Source organism: Micrasema longulum, unplaced genomic scaffold (assembly GCF_059751315.1).
Source record: "Micrasema longulum isolate JH-2025_06_02 unplaced genomic scaffold, ASM5975131v1 h1tg000505l, whole genome shotgun sequence".
NCBI classification, from domain to species: Eukaryota; Metazoa; Arthropoda; class Insecta; order Trichoptera; family Brachycentridae; genus Micrasema; species Micrasema longulum.
In genome coordinates, this window is record NW_028277702.1 from 200,788 (window position 1) to 217,938 (window position 17,151).

General features: G+C 30.8%; 1 protein-coding gene across 1 annotated transcript in view; it reads left to right on the forward strand.

Annotated features, from left to right (window-relative positions):
* Positions 1–11,789, forward strand: part of LOC148281006 (nose resistant to fluoxetine protein 6-like) — a 28,336-nt gene extending 16,547 nt beyond the window's left edge. The window contains exons 6-13 of the mRNA XM_088227459.1: positions 2,015–2,129; positions 4,128–4,342; positions 4,461–4,651; positions 4,730–4,859; positions 6,503–6,692; positions 7,432–7,574; positions 9,965–10,073; positions 11,704–11,789. Of these exons, the coding sequence (XP_088083585.1) occupies positions 2,015–2,129; positions 4,128–4,342; positions 4,461–4,651; positions 4,730–4,859; positions 6,503–6,692; positions 7,432–7,574; positions 9,965–10,073; positions 11,704–11,789 (1,179 nt within the window). The remainder of the gene's footprint in view (positions 1–2,014; positions 2,130–4,127; positions 4,343–4,460; positions 4,652–4,729; positions 4,860–6,502; positions 6,693–7,431; positions 7,575–9,964; positions 10,074–11,703) is intronic.
* The last annotated feature ends 5,362 nt before the right edge of the window (positions 11,790–17,151 follow it).

Consider the following 17,151-nt stretch of genomic DNA (forward strand, 5'->3'; position numbering starts at 1 on the left):
ACCATCTGTAATTTTAAAAAATGTTCAGGAGAGCTGAAATACGACTCAAATTTAAGACTTCAATCTCCAAACTAAAATATTTTTGTGTTGCTTTTAAATAATGAATTACCTTTCTATATTATGGTGTTTTTTTTTTCTATGTGTATTTACTGAAATATTGATTAAAACTTTTGAAAAGTAAAAAACAGAAAAATATACAGATGATCCCTTCTGCCATCTGACTACCGCATTATCGTATTTTCGGATTGCATTGCAAGTTGATAGATTTACTAATGATACAAAGATCTACGACGGTTTTATTAAAAAATGGTGAATGATCCGCTGTGTGCTCTAGATCTGGTATGGCAGATCTTAAATATAATTACAAGTTTGATGTCTGATTACGCCACATTGAATCTATGAGCACACTTCTATATATATTATATACATTTGCTAGGATGCGGCGTTCGGATTTATTTGCTACCCACGGGACCCTGGTTAAGATGTTGCATTTTGCTTACCGTGGGTACCTATATTGTTCCGGCGCCAGAACAACAACTGAATTGGGCGTGTGTACATGTGATTTCTTATTTTCTCACTGCGATTGCAAATAAGATATTTTGCGATCAATAACTGTTCAATCCACTGTGTTGTGTAATTCGTCAAGTGCCTCTCCGTCCTGACAACAAGATCGCATTTGATCCTGACTGCCGCGACAGAAGTACCAGACAATAAAGGTGCCAAAACCCAGAATAAGATAAGAATTGCAGTCATTGTATTTAGGGTTCTGTAGCAAAGTAAACAAAGGATAACGCATCCCGCGAACCAGCAAGTTTCGGGCAAGTGGCGCGATCAATGTTTTCGTTTTCATTCTATGCATCGCTTTGCAATATTTGTTTCGAAACCATTTTTTTATTTTCTCTTTTCTTTTCTTCTGCTCATTTTGCATGCTACTTTTCCGATATTTTGGGATTTTATTATACGTTTTAACGCATCTTTCATCTAAGTCAATATTTGATTGCCTTTTTTTTATGTCACAGTTTTAGGATGTGCCAATCCTGCGAGTACTTAAGTCAATATGTGGATAGCATAAGAAATACTTGTAATTGCTAAGACACACAGTGGATCATAATCACTACGGATTTTTTATCCTCTTCACCCTATGTGGCCATTTTAATTTTCTAATCAAACAAACACAAATTAATTAATAAAATAAATAAAACAACTTTGTTTTTAACCACTAATTTTACATTTTTTCTACCGACCGGTTTCAAAGCTAAACAAACTTTTTTTCTCGAGGTTTACTTAACTTATGAATTCTTTCCTATTTTATTTTATCAGTATGCTGTCAAAAATCAAGTCTTTTTGTCTTGAAAGGATGGTTATGTGAGATGAATACGTTTTAATCTAGAGAGAGAAGTGGACTAAAATAAATACTGTTTATTTGGTTAATAATTGAGTTTTTCTTATTATGAATCGCTTTATTAATTTCTATGATTTCCAAGTTGTCAAATTTTAATATTTTATTTTCAACATGAAGCAATTTTGATCCAGTATCTTTATTGAAATTATGGTTGTTTTCTATCAGATGGTTTGCGAATTCGGAAAAAATATTATTATTTAGGCACCTTAAGAGTTCTTTTGCTCTAATACAAAAGTTTATTTTTATTTTTTACAATGTACATTGAATCGCAATTATTACAATTTAATTGGTAAACCCATGTCAGGTTTATTATATTTATGGACTTTGCCTTTGCGATTTTATAACAAAATTAGGTTATATATTTTGAAATTGTTGTTTTTAACATACTTTTGTTTCCATTTATTTTAAATCCAAAGCAATAAAGTCATCCTTACACCAAGATGCATTATTTGTTTGCAATTTTCTTTTGAAATGAAATATTAATAAATTGTAGAATTTTCCTAATCTTGACCATGCAAATAAATAATATGGTCTAAGATTAACAAAGTTGCGCAACTTTAATACATTCTCTAAATTTTTAACTCAAGTCATGTAATTTTTATAATATTTCAGTGGGTTACTTCTTATTCGGGCATGCTCATAGTTGCATCTACAGTTTCAGTTGATACATTCTTCTTACTGGGTGGGATACTTCTGGCTTACGTTTTTTTCCGAGAAAATGAGACGAGTAAGTAATTAAAATACTGTTGTTTTTCTAAGTTGCTAACATTCATTTTTCTCTATAATATTATTAACGCCATCATTAATGTGGTTTTTTGATAATTAATAAATTAAATTGCTCTTTAGGCATTTTATAAAATGAAAAGGTCCTTAATAAGAAAATTATAATTTGATTATAAAAATAAAAAAAATATTTCATAAATTAAAAAGCAATTGTAAAAAATATTTTTTCAAACATTTTTTTGTGACTTTTATTCCTCTTTGTATTTTTTTTGTCTGATCCGTTATTTTTAGTTCATATTTTTAGAATACGTAATTCTACTTAATCCTGTTTTGGTTTATGAATTTAGATTGTTGGTCACGTATTTTTTAGTTTTTTTTTTTAATAAGTACTTTGTTTTTGTAATTTTTAAATTTTTATTGTAATAAAAACATAATGACATATAATATTTTTGGATCTAGTGAAGCTGCTAAGAATATTTTCTTGCAATTTAATACGTCAACCACTTAATTTTATTAATTTTCAAAGTGCAATGACGTATTATTATTGTTTTGCCAATGAACTCCGTATTTTGGCACTGAAACCGAAATGAATGACATAAACGTCGATTGAATTCAACATTTCATTACATTTACAACAAATCAAGTCTTAGCAAAAATATACATACATTTTCGCAAATGAGTCAAAACGTACTAAGTTTTGCATTCGACAAAAACAATCTTGATGAATGACGTCTGATAAAACAAAATGATGTCTGATAAAGTATATTTTGTGTTCTGTCAATTTGTTAAATTAAAACTAGCTAAGCCTTATATACAGCCAATCTGCAAAACAAAATGGATTTTTAACCCTTGAAAATAAACGCATTGTATTTAAATTATGCTATTTAAATAAATTATTAAATATTAAAGTATACTCTTTTAACCTACTCTCCAAAATGAGAAATATGTAAGTATTTATTCCATCTAACAGTTTGTAGCACTAACACTCTTTCTTCTATCGTTCTTGCTATAACTATAATGCTTTTTTTCATCTATTGATATATTTTACATGCCCCTTAATTTATTTAAAAATAAATGAAGACTCCTTATTTCTACCGGCGATATGATCCCACTTACTATTTAATGATGCTCACACTCTCACAAATCTGAACACTTACTCCTACACTAATGTACATAAACACACCCTTTTTTTGTAACACAATTTAACAATATATATGATTCTTATTTAGAAACTTTGCTGGTCTGTCTTTAAACTGTATTTTTTTTAAATGTTACTATATCATTGTTGACCGTTTGTTTTTTAAAAATAAATAATAATAAAAAAAAAAAAAAAAAAAATAAATAAATAACTACAAACCTAATGAACATAATTGCAAGCCTAATTCGTTATTGTTCAATTTATTGTTTATTGGTTTGTGGCTAAAACAATCTTATGGTGGTGCATATTTTCGTGGAAAATATGTACACATTAAATACCGTGTTATACCGCTGATGCATTCTGCATCAGCAACACTGCCAATAGACCTAATCTTAGATCGTGAGCCTTGGGCAATGTAGTGACTGGATTGGGGCCATAGCAGATAGGTAGAGAATGAGTGGCGAGTGTTCGGCGCCATAAAACGGGACCCCTTCAGCTAAGAAAAGGTAACCCCTACATAAAATTCCACATAAAGGAGGAAAAAACAAACCACTTTGGTCAACAATTTCCCAGGATATCACACTGGAGAGCATTTTCCCATGTGGTCGTCAACATCAGGGGAACCTTACATGACAGGTGAAAAAGAGGGATTTACACTTTACACTATATAGTTAATATCAGCTTAAAAATGCAAAATATGTACTCTTTTCACAACGAGTTTAATTATTTGATCTATTTTTGATTGATTTAAATGTTCAATTTATTAATTTGTGCAGAACAATATCTGTGAAAGACAAAAAATCCCTAAAATGAAAAAGAAAAAAGGTTGAGGTAACTGAAAACTTTGTATTTTGATATTTCCAGAATCATTACTCCATATTCCTATGATGTACCTTCACCGCTACCTTCGCCTTACTCCCATCTTGGCTTTGTTGGTACTTTTACAAGTTACTATTTTACCTAGACTTGGAGATGGACCATACCACAAGACCTTGACTTCTATAGCGACCGACCCATGCAAAAAATATTGGTGGTCTACACTCCTCTACGTGCAGAATTACGTTAATCCAATTGAGGCGGTGAGTTTATTTTTTAGTTAGAGTTTATTTTTCTGACTTTATTAAAATGGATCAATATTATATTCGTTATTTATTTATACATTGTTGATGTTGCAAATTTTGTCTCGTTATTTTTTAGTGTTTTGCACAAACCTGGTACCTGTCTGTGGACATGCAGCTATACATCCTGTCTCCCATCATCTTGTTCCCCATCCTTTGGAAGCCCAAGGTCGGACTTCTCCTTACTGCAGGATGGACTCTGGTTTCTCTCATAACCGTCTTCGTTATATGCTATTTGGAAACCTGGTGGGCTGCAGGAGTACCGGTTTTGTAAGGAATTTAAACTTCGTAAGGAATTTAAACTTTAATTATTAAACAAATAAGCTTATTTGATACTTTATGTTTCAGAGATCCAAATGCAGAAAGTCGCGGTTATTTTTATTTTGCAACTCATGCAAGAGCCACTCCATGGCTGATAGGAATTTTGGGAGGATACTTTCTAAGACCAGGAGTATCTAAAGATGTCAAATTAAACAAAGTTAATATTTTTTTTAACTGTTTAAAATCGTCTTACAATAATGTTAATATTTTTCATTATACATTTCATGTTTTCATAAATTTTGCCATAGTTTTCATATTTTGATTACATAGTTGTACAATGAAAGCATCCACCCCTTTCCCGAAACTGTTTATAAAGACTTCAGTCTTTCTTCAGTTTCACATATCAATATCAATTTATTTAAAAAAAAAATAATTAAGCGAAAATTTAATATTTCTTTACGATCAAACCGCAAAAATAACAAAACAAATAAACTTTAAAAACTTTAATTGTACCCCGCACGGCAGTATTGTCAGTTTGTGATCAATCAAATACACATAGTCAGCACAATCACCTTTTTCTAATTTCCCAGTATTACAGTGGAGGAATACAGTGTTAGTTCCAAATTGAGACCGCGGCCGCACGCTCCAGATCCCGCATCGGAAAGGAAGAAGAACGTGTTAATACAAACAAATCAATCAAACGACACGAAACCCAAATACATATAGGAAACATTAGAATAATTTGCCCTATACAACATGCACTCAATCAACAGAAGAAAAACAATACGTATCTATAACAAATCACAGTGGAACATCAAATCATCAAGACACTACCGGCAAAACCCTAACACAGATCCTAACATGATCCCTATTGAACTCAGGCAAAATTACTTTTCGTCATGGTACTGAATTCCTCGCAAAAACCATTTTCCTAATACCAACAGTAGAAACAATCCTATGCAAAGACCTTAATCGTCCTAACAATCTCACAGACCTTAAAGCAGACGAAACGGGTCCTAGAGCATGGTCGGCGTGTGGTTCTCTTGAGTTAGTCTACTATTTAGATTTGTAATTTACCATTTCCCTTCTATGAGACAAGAACAACACAGACGGACAACTAAAGTGCAACACTGAGCAGAGTTTGACATTTGCTAAAAAAATATGTATTTAAAAATGAATTATTTTATTTTTTGGAATTCAAACATAAACAAGTAATTTAATGCAATACGTGTTATTATATATTTGAATATAACCACTTACTGACTTTTCTATGTCTACCAGTTTCGAGACGTACCCGTCTCTTCGTCAGGACACCAATTAAACCAACATGCAAACCAACATACAAAACCCACTATACACCTTCACCATAGTTGTTGCACAAAAATATAAAACCAACACGACATGTGCAAGTGCTTATTAAAATGTATATAGTGCACAAAATGCATATGTTCGAGACGGGTACGTCTTGAAACTGGTAGATATAGAAAAGTCGGTAAGTGGTTATATACAAATATTTAATAACATTTATTAAAATTTTTGACCACAAAGTTAATGTCTTAAATATTAACAATTCTTAAATTCAAAATCTGAGTATCTGTTATTTTTAGATTTGAAATTTAATAATAAACAAGTACCTAGGTTATCATTGAAAAGTTACATCACCTTTTTTCCTCTATTTACGAGTATGTACTCAAATCAAGCAATAGTACAGCATTGCCGGGTTCAGCTCGTATTATATAAATCTACGCAATATCTCGCAGCAGTCTTCTGCAGTATCTCCGTTGAATGACTTTATTAAAAACGCAGGAAGAGACCATACGTTGCAGAGAAGGAATATTGAATTTAATATAATTATTCTAGATAGTGGTGCTTCTGGGATGGGCTTGTAGTTTAGCCGTGATGGGTGCTGTTCTTCTCGGGATGAAACCCCTTCAAGATTTTACCCACGAATTTTCCTATTTACAAGATACCACCTACCTTGCCTTCAGCAGACCAGCTTGGGCAGTGGCAGTACTATGGGTGGTATTTGCTTGTGCACTTGGATATGGAGGTATTATCGTAACAATGTTCATTATAATTTCACTTTAGATTTATACAGATAATAACATATTTTGAGACTTTTTAGCATACAAGTTTTCCCAACCAACGCAACATTTACCTATTCAATATTATACATGTATCATAGATAATGATATTGTAGCAGTTCTTAAGAGATAAACTTTTAAAGCCATGTTATTAATGGTAGATAGGTACTGAAACTCTTGACTATCGAGGTAGACAATTTAGAAACAAAATGTTTTGTAAAATATCGTATATATTTCATGAATTTCAGAGACTATAATTATAAAAAAATATTTCTTACGTTTCAACAGTGCTAACTGAGTAGTCCTTTGACTTTATCTAATTAATTATGTCTTTTGTGTCTTTCTAATGTTATTGCCTTTGAATTATTTTTTATTACTTTTTGTATTATTTTTTCAATTAACATTAAATCCAATGTCCCCAATTTTTATTAAATATTGCTTTCTTTTGAAAATTAGTATAAGCATGTTTCAGTTTAGTTTTTTTTCATTTTTAAATATTACTATTTTGTTAAGCTTATTGTTGTTTTTTTTAATTGAATACTTTGAAATTCAACATGTCCAAACATGGAAACCTTACTGCATACTTTTTGAATGATTTTTTTCTGAATTGTTTCAGAATAAATTTTAGTCCAAATTTTCTTTTCACTGTATTAAAAAAAAAACTGTGTCATTAATGATGGAATTTTTGTATTTATTACTGTTCAGGTCCTGTAAATTGGTTCTTGAGTCTTCCTTTGTGGGAGTTCTTAGCGCGGCTGACGTACTCCATGTTCCTGCTACACATTTTGGTACAACTTTCGTTCGCGGCTACTGGTGAAATGTTAACTATGTATTCGAACACTAATTTCGTAAGTATTTTATCATCATAATTTTCATATTTGCATACAGTGGTGCATAGAGCAAGGCATTTGTAATCCAATTGCATCGTGTCTTAATTTCTTTTGTCGCATGGAAAGTTAGTCTTACACTTTAGGTGCTATTTTAAGGACCACGAAATATGTTAAGGTAAAAACACTTTTTAAAATTAATGTATCATATCATTCTAGCCGGGAATTTGACCTAAGTCCTTTCGCATAATAGGCAAACACGCTGATTTAAACACTAGGTGATTTTTTTGTTGTATGAAAAACAATTTATTGACATACTTATAGACAATATTCTTATTAAGTTCTTCTAAATGTTCGTAGAAATGTCAGGATTGCACCCCTTGGAGAACTTTCAAGATAAATGAAATATATTGTACAACAATAAAGATGAAAAATGTAATTGAAAAGTGAATTTAGAAGTAGTATAAGCATTTACAAGGCTTATGACTAGTGACTAATTACTTATGTTCACTATTTTGCCGATAATATAATTGAATATTTACATTTTTCAGTTCCTGCGTCTTTTAACTTTCCAAAGTAGTTATCTTTTTAAATCTCGTAACTTTCGTATTTTCTTCTTAAAAACGTTTTCCATCTCTGTTGAAATAAAATATAATTATTCACATTTAGGTAAAAAAAAATGAAAGTCAAATAAGTACAAACTCATGGACCTTAGATTTAAAAAGTATATGGGTTTTTGTTAAGTGGTTATAATAGGTATTTATCACTTTTTTTTAAATAAAAAAATATATAAAATACTATCATATAAAAAAATCTACTTATTAGTAGCATAAAAAATACTTTTAAATTAGTAATTTAGAATTCTCGCAAAAACGGCCATTGCATTGGCCACGCCTCTAATACGTCACAATTCATGTTTATTTTTAGCTTTGTTTAAAACCATTTATTTGTTTAGAACATCGTCACAAATCTTGAAGTCACAGTTATCAATGCCAAACATGTCGCGTTTTTCTAGTGACATATTTTTTGAAAGTTATTTATGAAAACATTTCTTCACAATATCCATATTGATTTCGAAAATACAATTAATTATTCTTCATACAAAGCATTTAAGTTTGCAAGTGAAAATTCTTGATGGAAGTTATTGTTATATATTATATAAATAAAAAACGAGTGATACTTTAATCCACAAATTTGACATTTCCAGTGACCGGTTTCATCGCTTTCGCGACATCTTCGAGACTGGTATCTTTATTAAATTGGAATCGACTGTGGAATCATCTCTCATCCACCAACAAATATGTTACTACATTATCTCTTTTTAAATCACGTCTGAAAAAACATCTTCTTTCTCTTCCTTAATCTCTCCTCCTTTCCTCTCTACTCTTTTTTTCTTTTTCCCATTGAGTAATAGTTTTGATTTAAGGTAATTTATAAACAAAAACGTTTGTCTCTATTTTTACATGTCTTTAACTTTTTAATTTTTATTTTCTATTGAACATGTTATGTAACTTGAATTATAAAAAATAAACTATAATTGTTTTGACAAATTAAAACAGGGATGAAGAATACCTTAAATAAGGGAATACGAAAATCTAGGCATTTACAGGGCTTATGACCTGTCATTGGCTGGTTTAAGTGGCCACTTTACACACTGTGTAACATTCACCATTCTGCCTGTATTTGAACATCCATATTTCTTTAATTCTTCCATGTGTTGATTTACGTGAAGTTAAAGAGCTGAAACCTTTATCAACAAATGGAAGAATTTAAGAAAAATGGAAGTTCAAACATAGGCAGAATGGTGAATGTTACACAGTGTGTAAAGTGGTCACTTAAACCAGCCAATGATAGTTCATAAGCCCTGTAAATGCCTAGAATCCATATTCCCTTATTTAAGGTATTTTCCATACCTGTTGTAATTTTTTAATCTTAATGACTCCCGAGGGGGTGAAATCCAGTCTTTTGTCAAGAAATGTTTGGACAAACTCAAATATTTTAGTAATTGTATTGGTTGGTTGGAAGAAATTGCCATTAGGCAGTAAGCCCGCTAATGTTCAAATAACATTATGTACAAAAGTTAAATAAATTACTTTATTGTTAGATTATAAGGTCTCGTGATAAGTCCTCATGACTACGGTCAGGGTATTTCGAGGTCAGGTCGCCACCAAACTTCTACATCGCGTCTCTAAATGTTTTGTACTGTAAACGCATTGGTCGAGTAGCGTAAAAAAAAATATTTCATGAGATTTAACAACTAATGTGAACATTTATTTGAGTTTACATTTAAAATTGAAATTGATTTTAATGTTTTTTCAAAAATAACTTTAAAAAATCCGATTCGTATTATTTTATTTATTTGGGTAACTAATAAACTAAAAATGATTAATAAAACTTTATTTATTTTTCAGGCGCAACTTTATATGGCAGATGTACTTTTTACTGTGCTAATTTCGTATTTTGCTGTTTTATTCTTTGAATCTCCATTTACTGCTCTGGAAAAGATCATTTTGAAAAAAGGTACGTAGTAAAATAAACAAAGTAAATAAAAAATAATTAATGTTAATGGTACGTGGATTAAATATATAATTTTACATTTTTGGAAAAAAAAAATTAATTTAAAAGTTCCTTTGTTACGGGCTACGTCAATCCTAATTAAAATGATATAAATTGTTTAGCTGGCGTACATTTTAAAGGATTCAACTATATTGCATTACAGACCAAACAATTTAAGAAGGAAATATAAAGTTGTAGGTATTTACAGGTGATTATAAAACCACGCGTTGTGTCCTAGTCCCGTGTTTTCACGTGGTTTACCAGCTGTTCAAAAAGTGCATTTTATTGACATCTAGTGACTATTATTAGTATTTTTTCGCTGCTGGTAAACTCCGTGAAATCACGGAGCCGGAACACAAAGCGTGGTTATTATAATCACGCGTTTACACGGCTCCGGGATACAAAGCTCAAAAAAAGGAGTGAGACCCTGTATATGTGCGAACATTGCAATGTGGCTCTCTATAAAAGCCAATGTCGGCAAAACTATAAAAAAAAAACTTTTTAAATTGTTTTAAATAAATATGAGAAGTTACAATTTATTAAACCTAGTATTTTCATAATTTACACGTTTAAGAAACCCTTCACAAAGCATGAAATTTCACAAAAATGGGCCCGGTAAATTCTATGTGTATTCGGCCGGTGGATATAAACGGAAAACAGTATGTTGTGCTACGTTGAATTCAGTTTAAATTTCGTTTTTCCTATTTTTTTTTGCACTCCAGATCCTATTGATTTTTATCAATTAGCAAGTTTAAGCTCTGTTTCCTTCAAATGTAAAAATAAATTCCAGGAAATGGGATCATTGAAAAAGTTTAATAAATTAGTATTTTTAGAAACCTCGAACATCGAACTTTTAAATAGGTGCGTTGGTTTTCACGGTCACTGTTATAAATATGTATCTTTCTTGGGTGATCTCATGTAAGTCGGATTCGTTCTGACGTTCCGGATACCATTGCAGGTCACACAGTAAGCCCTGAAGATTGCTCTAGAAATGGTATCCGAAAAGTCGGAACGAATCCAACTTACACAGGAACACCTAAAATATAAACATATGTATGGATATTTTTTTTTGGTTTTTGTTAGCATCAACATAAATTATATTTATTTAACCTTTGAAACATTGTTTCGATTACAATTACAATTGTAAAACCATTTTTTCCCTTCCCTGAAATAAGTAGTTATAATACTTAAAGTTTTTTAATTTCCGCCAACGACGACACTTTTAACAGCAAATTTGTAAAGTTATAAAATAACAAACCTTCTATCTATTATTCTTTGTTTAACTTCTCGCTGGGGTCCATATTTCCACAAACAGCCTCTAGACTTTCTATTTATTGTTTATTTCGTTTTTTCACGTCAGTTTGGCGTTCGTAGTTCGGACATGAATGGCCGATGAACTGTCAGCAATGGACGTTCAGGGTTAGAGAAGTTGATGCTGAATGAAATAGGCAAGCGTCGTCTAGGCACTTGAGAGGGATCCGCAGTATGTGGCTCAGCCAATCGGCTCACCTTCGCTTGATGGCAGATGCCTCCATTTTTTTGCATTGTCTTTAAATTAATTATCAGTTCATAAATTTGTTTACATTTGTTGCAGATAAAAAGAAATATTCCAAGGAAAATCTTATAGTTGAACCGGAACATACTATTCAAACAGCAGAAGAAAAGATTGATATGTCGTGAAGAAGTACGATGAATCAAAATAAAATTTGATTTTGTAAAAAAATATTTTATTCATTTCGTCTTTTTCCATATTCGTTTCTAAATAAAGCATATAATCATCAACAGGCGCCTCCAAGAGACTATTATCTTATTTTATTATTGTAATGAATTAATGGGGATTTATGAAATAAAGTACTTCCAAATGTTTGTATACAGGCTGGATTTCCTCCCTAAGGAGTTATTTAGATCTAATTTTTTTGCAACAGAGAGAGAACACATTTTTGAGAAGAGAAAACTGAAGTCTTGGTATTTACAGGGCTTACGACCGATCATCGGCTGTCTGAAAACATTTAATCATACGCAAAAAATTGATGAATTAACTATATTATTCAATGTTTCAGCATTTACTTTGTGGAAAAACATTTAAATTTATTTAAAATAAAACACTTCAACCATAATTCAATAATTAGAAATTTATATATTAATTATGAAGTCACCAATTCAACAAGAGAAAGAAAAAACATACCAACCCCTGAAAAAATATATTATATCGATTGATATTTCATTGTCAGAGTATTAAATCTATAAAATAAAAACGTGTTTGACTTACATGGACTTAATTTGTATCAACAATTTTTATATGGAGTGATTTAAATCTCAATTTCTTGCAACAGAGAGAAAAAAACATTTTTGAGAAGGGAATATACAAGCCACTAGTAAGTTGATTCAATTTATTTAAAATAAAACACTTTGTTAATTTACCACACAAGAGATTTATACATTAAAACACGACTAGTTTCGGGTAATCAGTATTACCCGTCCTCGGGTGTAAATATAAACTAAACTAAAATACATACACAAATTAATACTTAGGTACTTATAGGGTCGTCGGAAGGGCGAAGGCAATGTGAGGTGGAAGGGGTGGGGTTTTTCTAATTACAGGGAATATTGATAGCAGGGGTGATGCATTTTGAAATATAATATTATTCATTAAAGTTTTCTATGATTTTTTTTTTTTGTATTTCAATATTTTCTAAATTGTTCATTATGATTCCTTTATTTATGACCGTATGCAAAATATTAATTTTAATAAAGGGATGCTATAAAAACCAACAAATTACTCAAAAAGATGCCTTACCACGACAAATTTAAAGCACTGGGACCCACATCATTGGAATTACGATGGAAAAAAGGGGATTTGATAGAATCTTATAATATAATAATAAAATAACAATGTTTATTGGGCATTAAGAAAAAAATATATTTATATATAAAAATAATATGAATACAATGCGTACTAACATTAAAAAATATTTATATATAATCATTAAGACCGCAATGTTCTCTGTACATTTCCAATATTATTATTTTTGTTGCATCTATCTATGTAGGTAAACCCGTACCAAGATAGATGCAAGTTTTATCATTATGGTGTGGTAACGGTAGGATATCACACCCGCAGGCAGCACAGCAAAAAGCGACAGCGAGGCGATCCACGGTCACTCGCTCAAATATTTTTATATTCACCCGAATGACAGCGGACCACCCCGCTATCACCGCTCATTATACTTCTTACAAGCATATATTCATATACACATATCTGCATTTAAAAATGATACATTAATAAAACACTTTGTTTTAAGGGTATTGTGTTTTGAGAGGGCAAGAGCTACATCGCCACATTTCTTGAAAACCTCTGTAGTGGTTTTATGACTAAAATTGATGAAGAAAGTTGGTTATCTAGTTTTATTCCAAAATAGTAGTGGTAGCGTTGGGCTGATGTGGTCCTTAGTTTGGGGACCATAAGGGATTTGTTTGTGATAGTTCTAGAGAGGTGTGAATGGTCTGTATATTTCTGCGCGTGTATGTTTTTGTGTATAAATGCAAGTATACATTGGTTAATAGTAAAGATAATTTTTTTTGAAAACATTACACTTGATGGATAACGATGATGTTTTTTATTGATTATTCTAATGGATACTCAATAATTACAATGACTGCTTTCTGCATGATATGTATCAAATAAAACCCATTATAAATTTAAGGGGTCATAACTGTAAGCACTATCATCCCCAATACCACCTCAATTCCAAGAAAAACTTCTATTCCAGCAGGGTAGTTTCAGAGAGGAATAAATTGCCATTTCGTAGTTCAAAAACCGTTTGGATGCTTTTTTTAAGGAAGAAGAACGCAGACAAAAAGCAGTATACGAGATATAGGTGCATCAGCAAAGGCTACCTGTCTATAACAAATAATAATAATAAATATGGCCAAACATTTTTTTTTAAACGTTGCGTGACTAATAATTAAACTATTTCATTTATCTTATATTGTATCATTTTTTATGTGTAATTACTATATCGCATAGATTATTAAAAGATAATTTGATTTTCATTATAATCCATGTCTACCAGATTTAATCAGTTTTGTTTACAAGTCTCTAAAACAATCATGTTTCATCAGAGAGACGAGATTGTTTCTTTACATTTGTTGTCTATGTTAGTTTTCAAAATGCAGAGTAAATAAAGTTCAGATTATCTAAAACTTTCGATGGTAGTTTATTAAAACGACTGAAGCAAAACAAATATCAACGATGTAATAATATGGTCACACGATATTTTGTCAGAGATACGAGTGTTTTAAAATTAAAAAGTTATTAATATGATAGATAATATATAATATCAATTGCCTTTGTCACTAAAGCAAATTACTGAATTTAATTATTTTTAAAAGATCCTCCAAATAAACAGACAAAATGCGTGACATTCACGTGATCAAATAGAAGCTAGTTTTAGACGCAAATTAATAATATCTCTTGATCTCTTTCTAAAAAAACTTTAACATTGAATGTTTTCCAATACACAATGTAAAAGAAGCAAAAATATCAAATTACTTATTGATTTGATTTCATAGGTACACGCGCAATGCGTAATGCCCAAAACAGAGATTTGATAAATCCTTTTTGGTGAATTTATAACGAAGTGTTTTTAATGTGATGTCGCCTCGTAGTGTAGTGGTCAGCGCGTTTGCCTACGACGCTAGAGGTGTCGGGTTCGATTCCTGATATGAAATATTTATTTAAATAGGATTTCACTATTTCATATTTCATAGTCCCTGAACTGGCACCTGAAGCGTAAGATTGATGATCTTACCTTCATGTAATAAAAATGATGGAGATACGCTGCGATCAGTGTATCAATACAGTGGGTTATGCAAAATGATGATAATAATAATTGTGATTGGTCTGTGTCCGGCCGGGTGAAAACTACAGATTTCTGTGTTAAATTTAATCAGATTATTGGACAATGAAACTCAATGGCTACTCTTATTTGAAACTCGACTGTACATAAATCCACCTCGGTGGTTGAAGCGTTTGCCATGATTGAGGCTACTACGCAGGGTGACTTTTTTTAAGGAAAACATATTGAATGTTCATTAATTTGTTCCTTAATAAGTAATATATGAATTTCTTGTGTGATACAAGATCATTACATCTTTGCTGAAGAAAAAATATTTTATTTTAATGAAAACTATTACCAATAAAATCTATAAATATATTTTTCATTATTTTTAACCCGAATTCGCCTCGTCATATGACTTCAAGACTGTTGTTAAATACAGTATCTAGCATCCTAAAATACAAAAATAAATAAAAAATAACATAACAGTGATTTATTTATATTTATTTATTTATATTTGGATAATTTATATAGCGCCGTTTTTGTGAAAATCACCTCAAGGGCGCTGTACAATAAATAAATATCTCACTACGTCTTGCAGCTACAGAGCGCATGAATGGTTGGAATTCTTGTTCCTCGTCTCCAATTATGATATACCGGAGCTAGATTACAGCATGTCTTGCAGATACAGAGCGCATAGACGATAAAAAATCTAGCTCCTTTTTACATTTTTTATTTGACAATAAAGTTTAGAGATTTAGTGATATTAAAAAAAAAAACAATTTTATAAAAATAGAAGTTAGATTACAACAAGTCTTGCAGCTACTGAGCGCATGGACGGTTGGAATTCTAGACCTCATTTACTAAATTAGGATATTTGATAGTCCTAATTTATATAACAAATACCTATTAAAGCTAGATTACTAATAGTCTTGCAGCTACAAAGTGCATGGACGAGTGAAATTCTGGCCACTTAAAATTATCAATAAATTTACAAAAACAAACATTGAGCATAGTAGTAAATTTGTAAAGTGTTCGTGTTAAAAAGTAAACAATAAAAAACTAAACAGATAAAGCACTTCAACACTATGGATCATAACAGATAAAAATATCCGAAGGATAGCTTTCGCAAATTTCATAAAATTTTGGGTAGTCACTAGTCAGTAAGTCTGTGGCGCATTCCAAAAAGTAAATTCTAAAATAATATATGTAAGATTTCTTTTAACGTTGAGTGTATTTTGACAATTACGGGTTCTGATTTTAAATGTCGGCACAACTCACCGATGAAAAATCGTGACGTCTCAGACGGAGTAATTTGAAAATTACTGAACTTGGCATTAAAATGAAAATAATATTTTTTTTGCTTAAATAGATAGTCTAGTAACAAATACATATTTTTCAAAAAACGAATGAAAATTTGCACTGGGAATCACTTGACGGTTTTCAAAGAAGTAGGTACGTACTCCTCTTAATGATAAATCAACATTCATAATACTATTAATAATGTAATGCTGAACTATATTTAAAGCAATTTTTAAATAAATTGTACGAAAACATGAATAGTAAAAACAAACGTAAAAACGAATTGATCTTATTGAGATAAAAGAAAGATAAATAAACGTAAGGTATCAAAGAAGTACAGCAAGGTGTAAAAGAGTATAGTTTTGAAATAAAGCAATGTTTTTTTTTGCATAATTTATGTTTTCAAATAACATTTGTAATAAATGTTATTAAACGTTTGTATATAATCACTTATCGACTTTTCCACCTGCCGGTTTCGAGACGTACCCGTCTCTTCGAAGGTAAGACTAACTAACAGTAGACGTTGCAAAGTCGGTAAGTGGTTTTATATAAATATTTAATTACATTTAGTTAAATGTTTGACCACAAAGTTAATCATTTAAATATAAATAACACACATATAACCTTTGGTAGGGATTTGATACCTTTCAGAACTATTAAGCAAAACATAGATTCATATTATTTGATTCTTCGTTACTTTACATTATCTAACTGTAGGCAATGTAGTTAAAAACACATTGCAATAATATTATATTCATGCGCAATATTCGATTTATTTAGAGATTAAGACGGCCCCTTATCAAACAACTGATTTAAGATAATTTAATTTACTTTATAATGAGTGTCAACATTGCTTAAAACAGTATTATTATTCTGTCTAGCCCATAAAAATATTCCGTCCG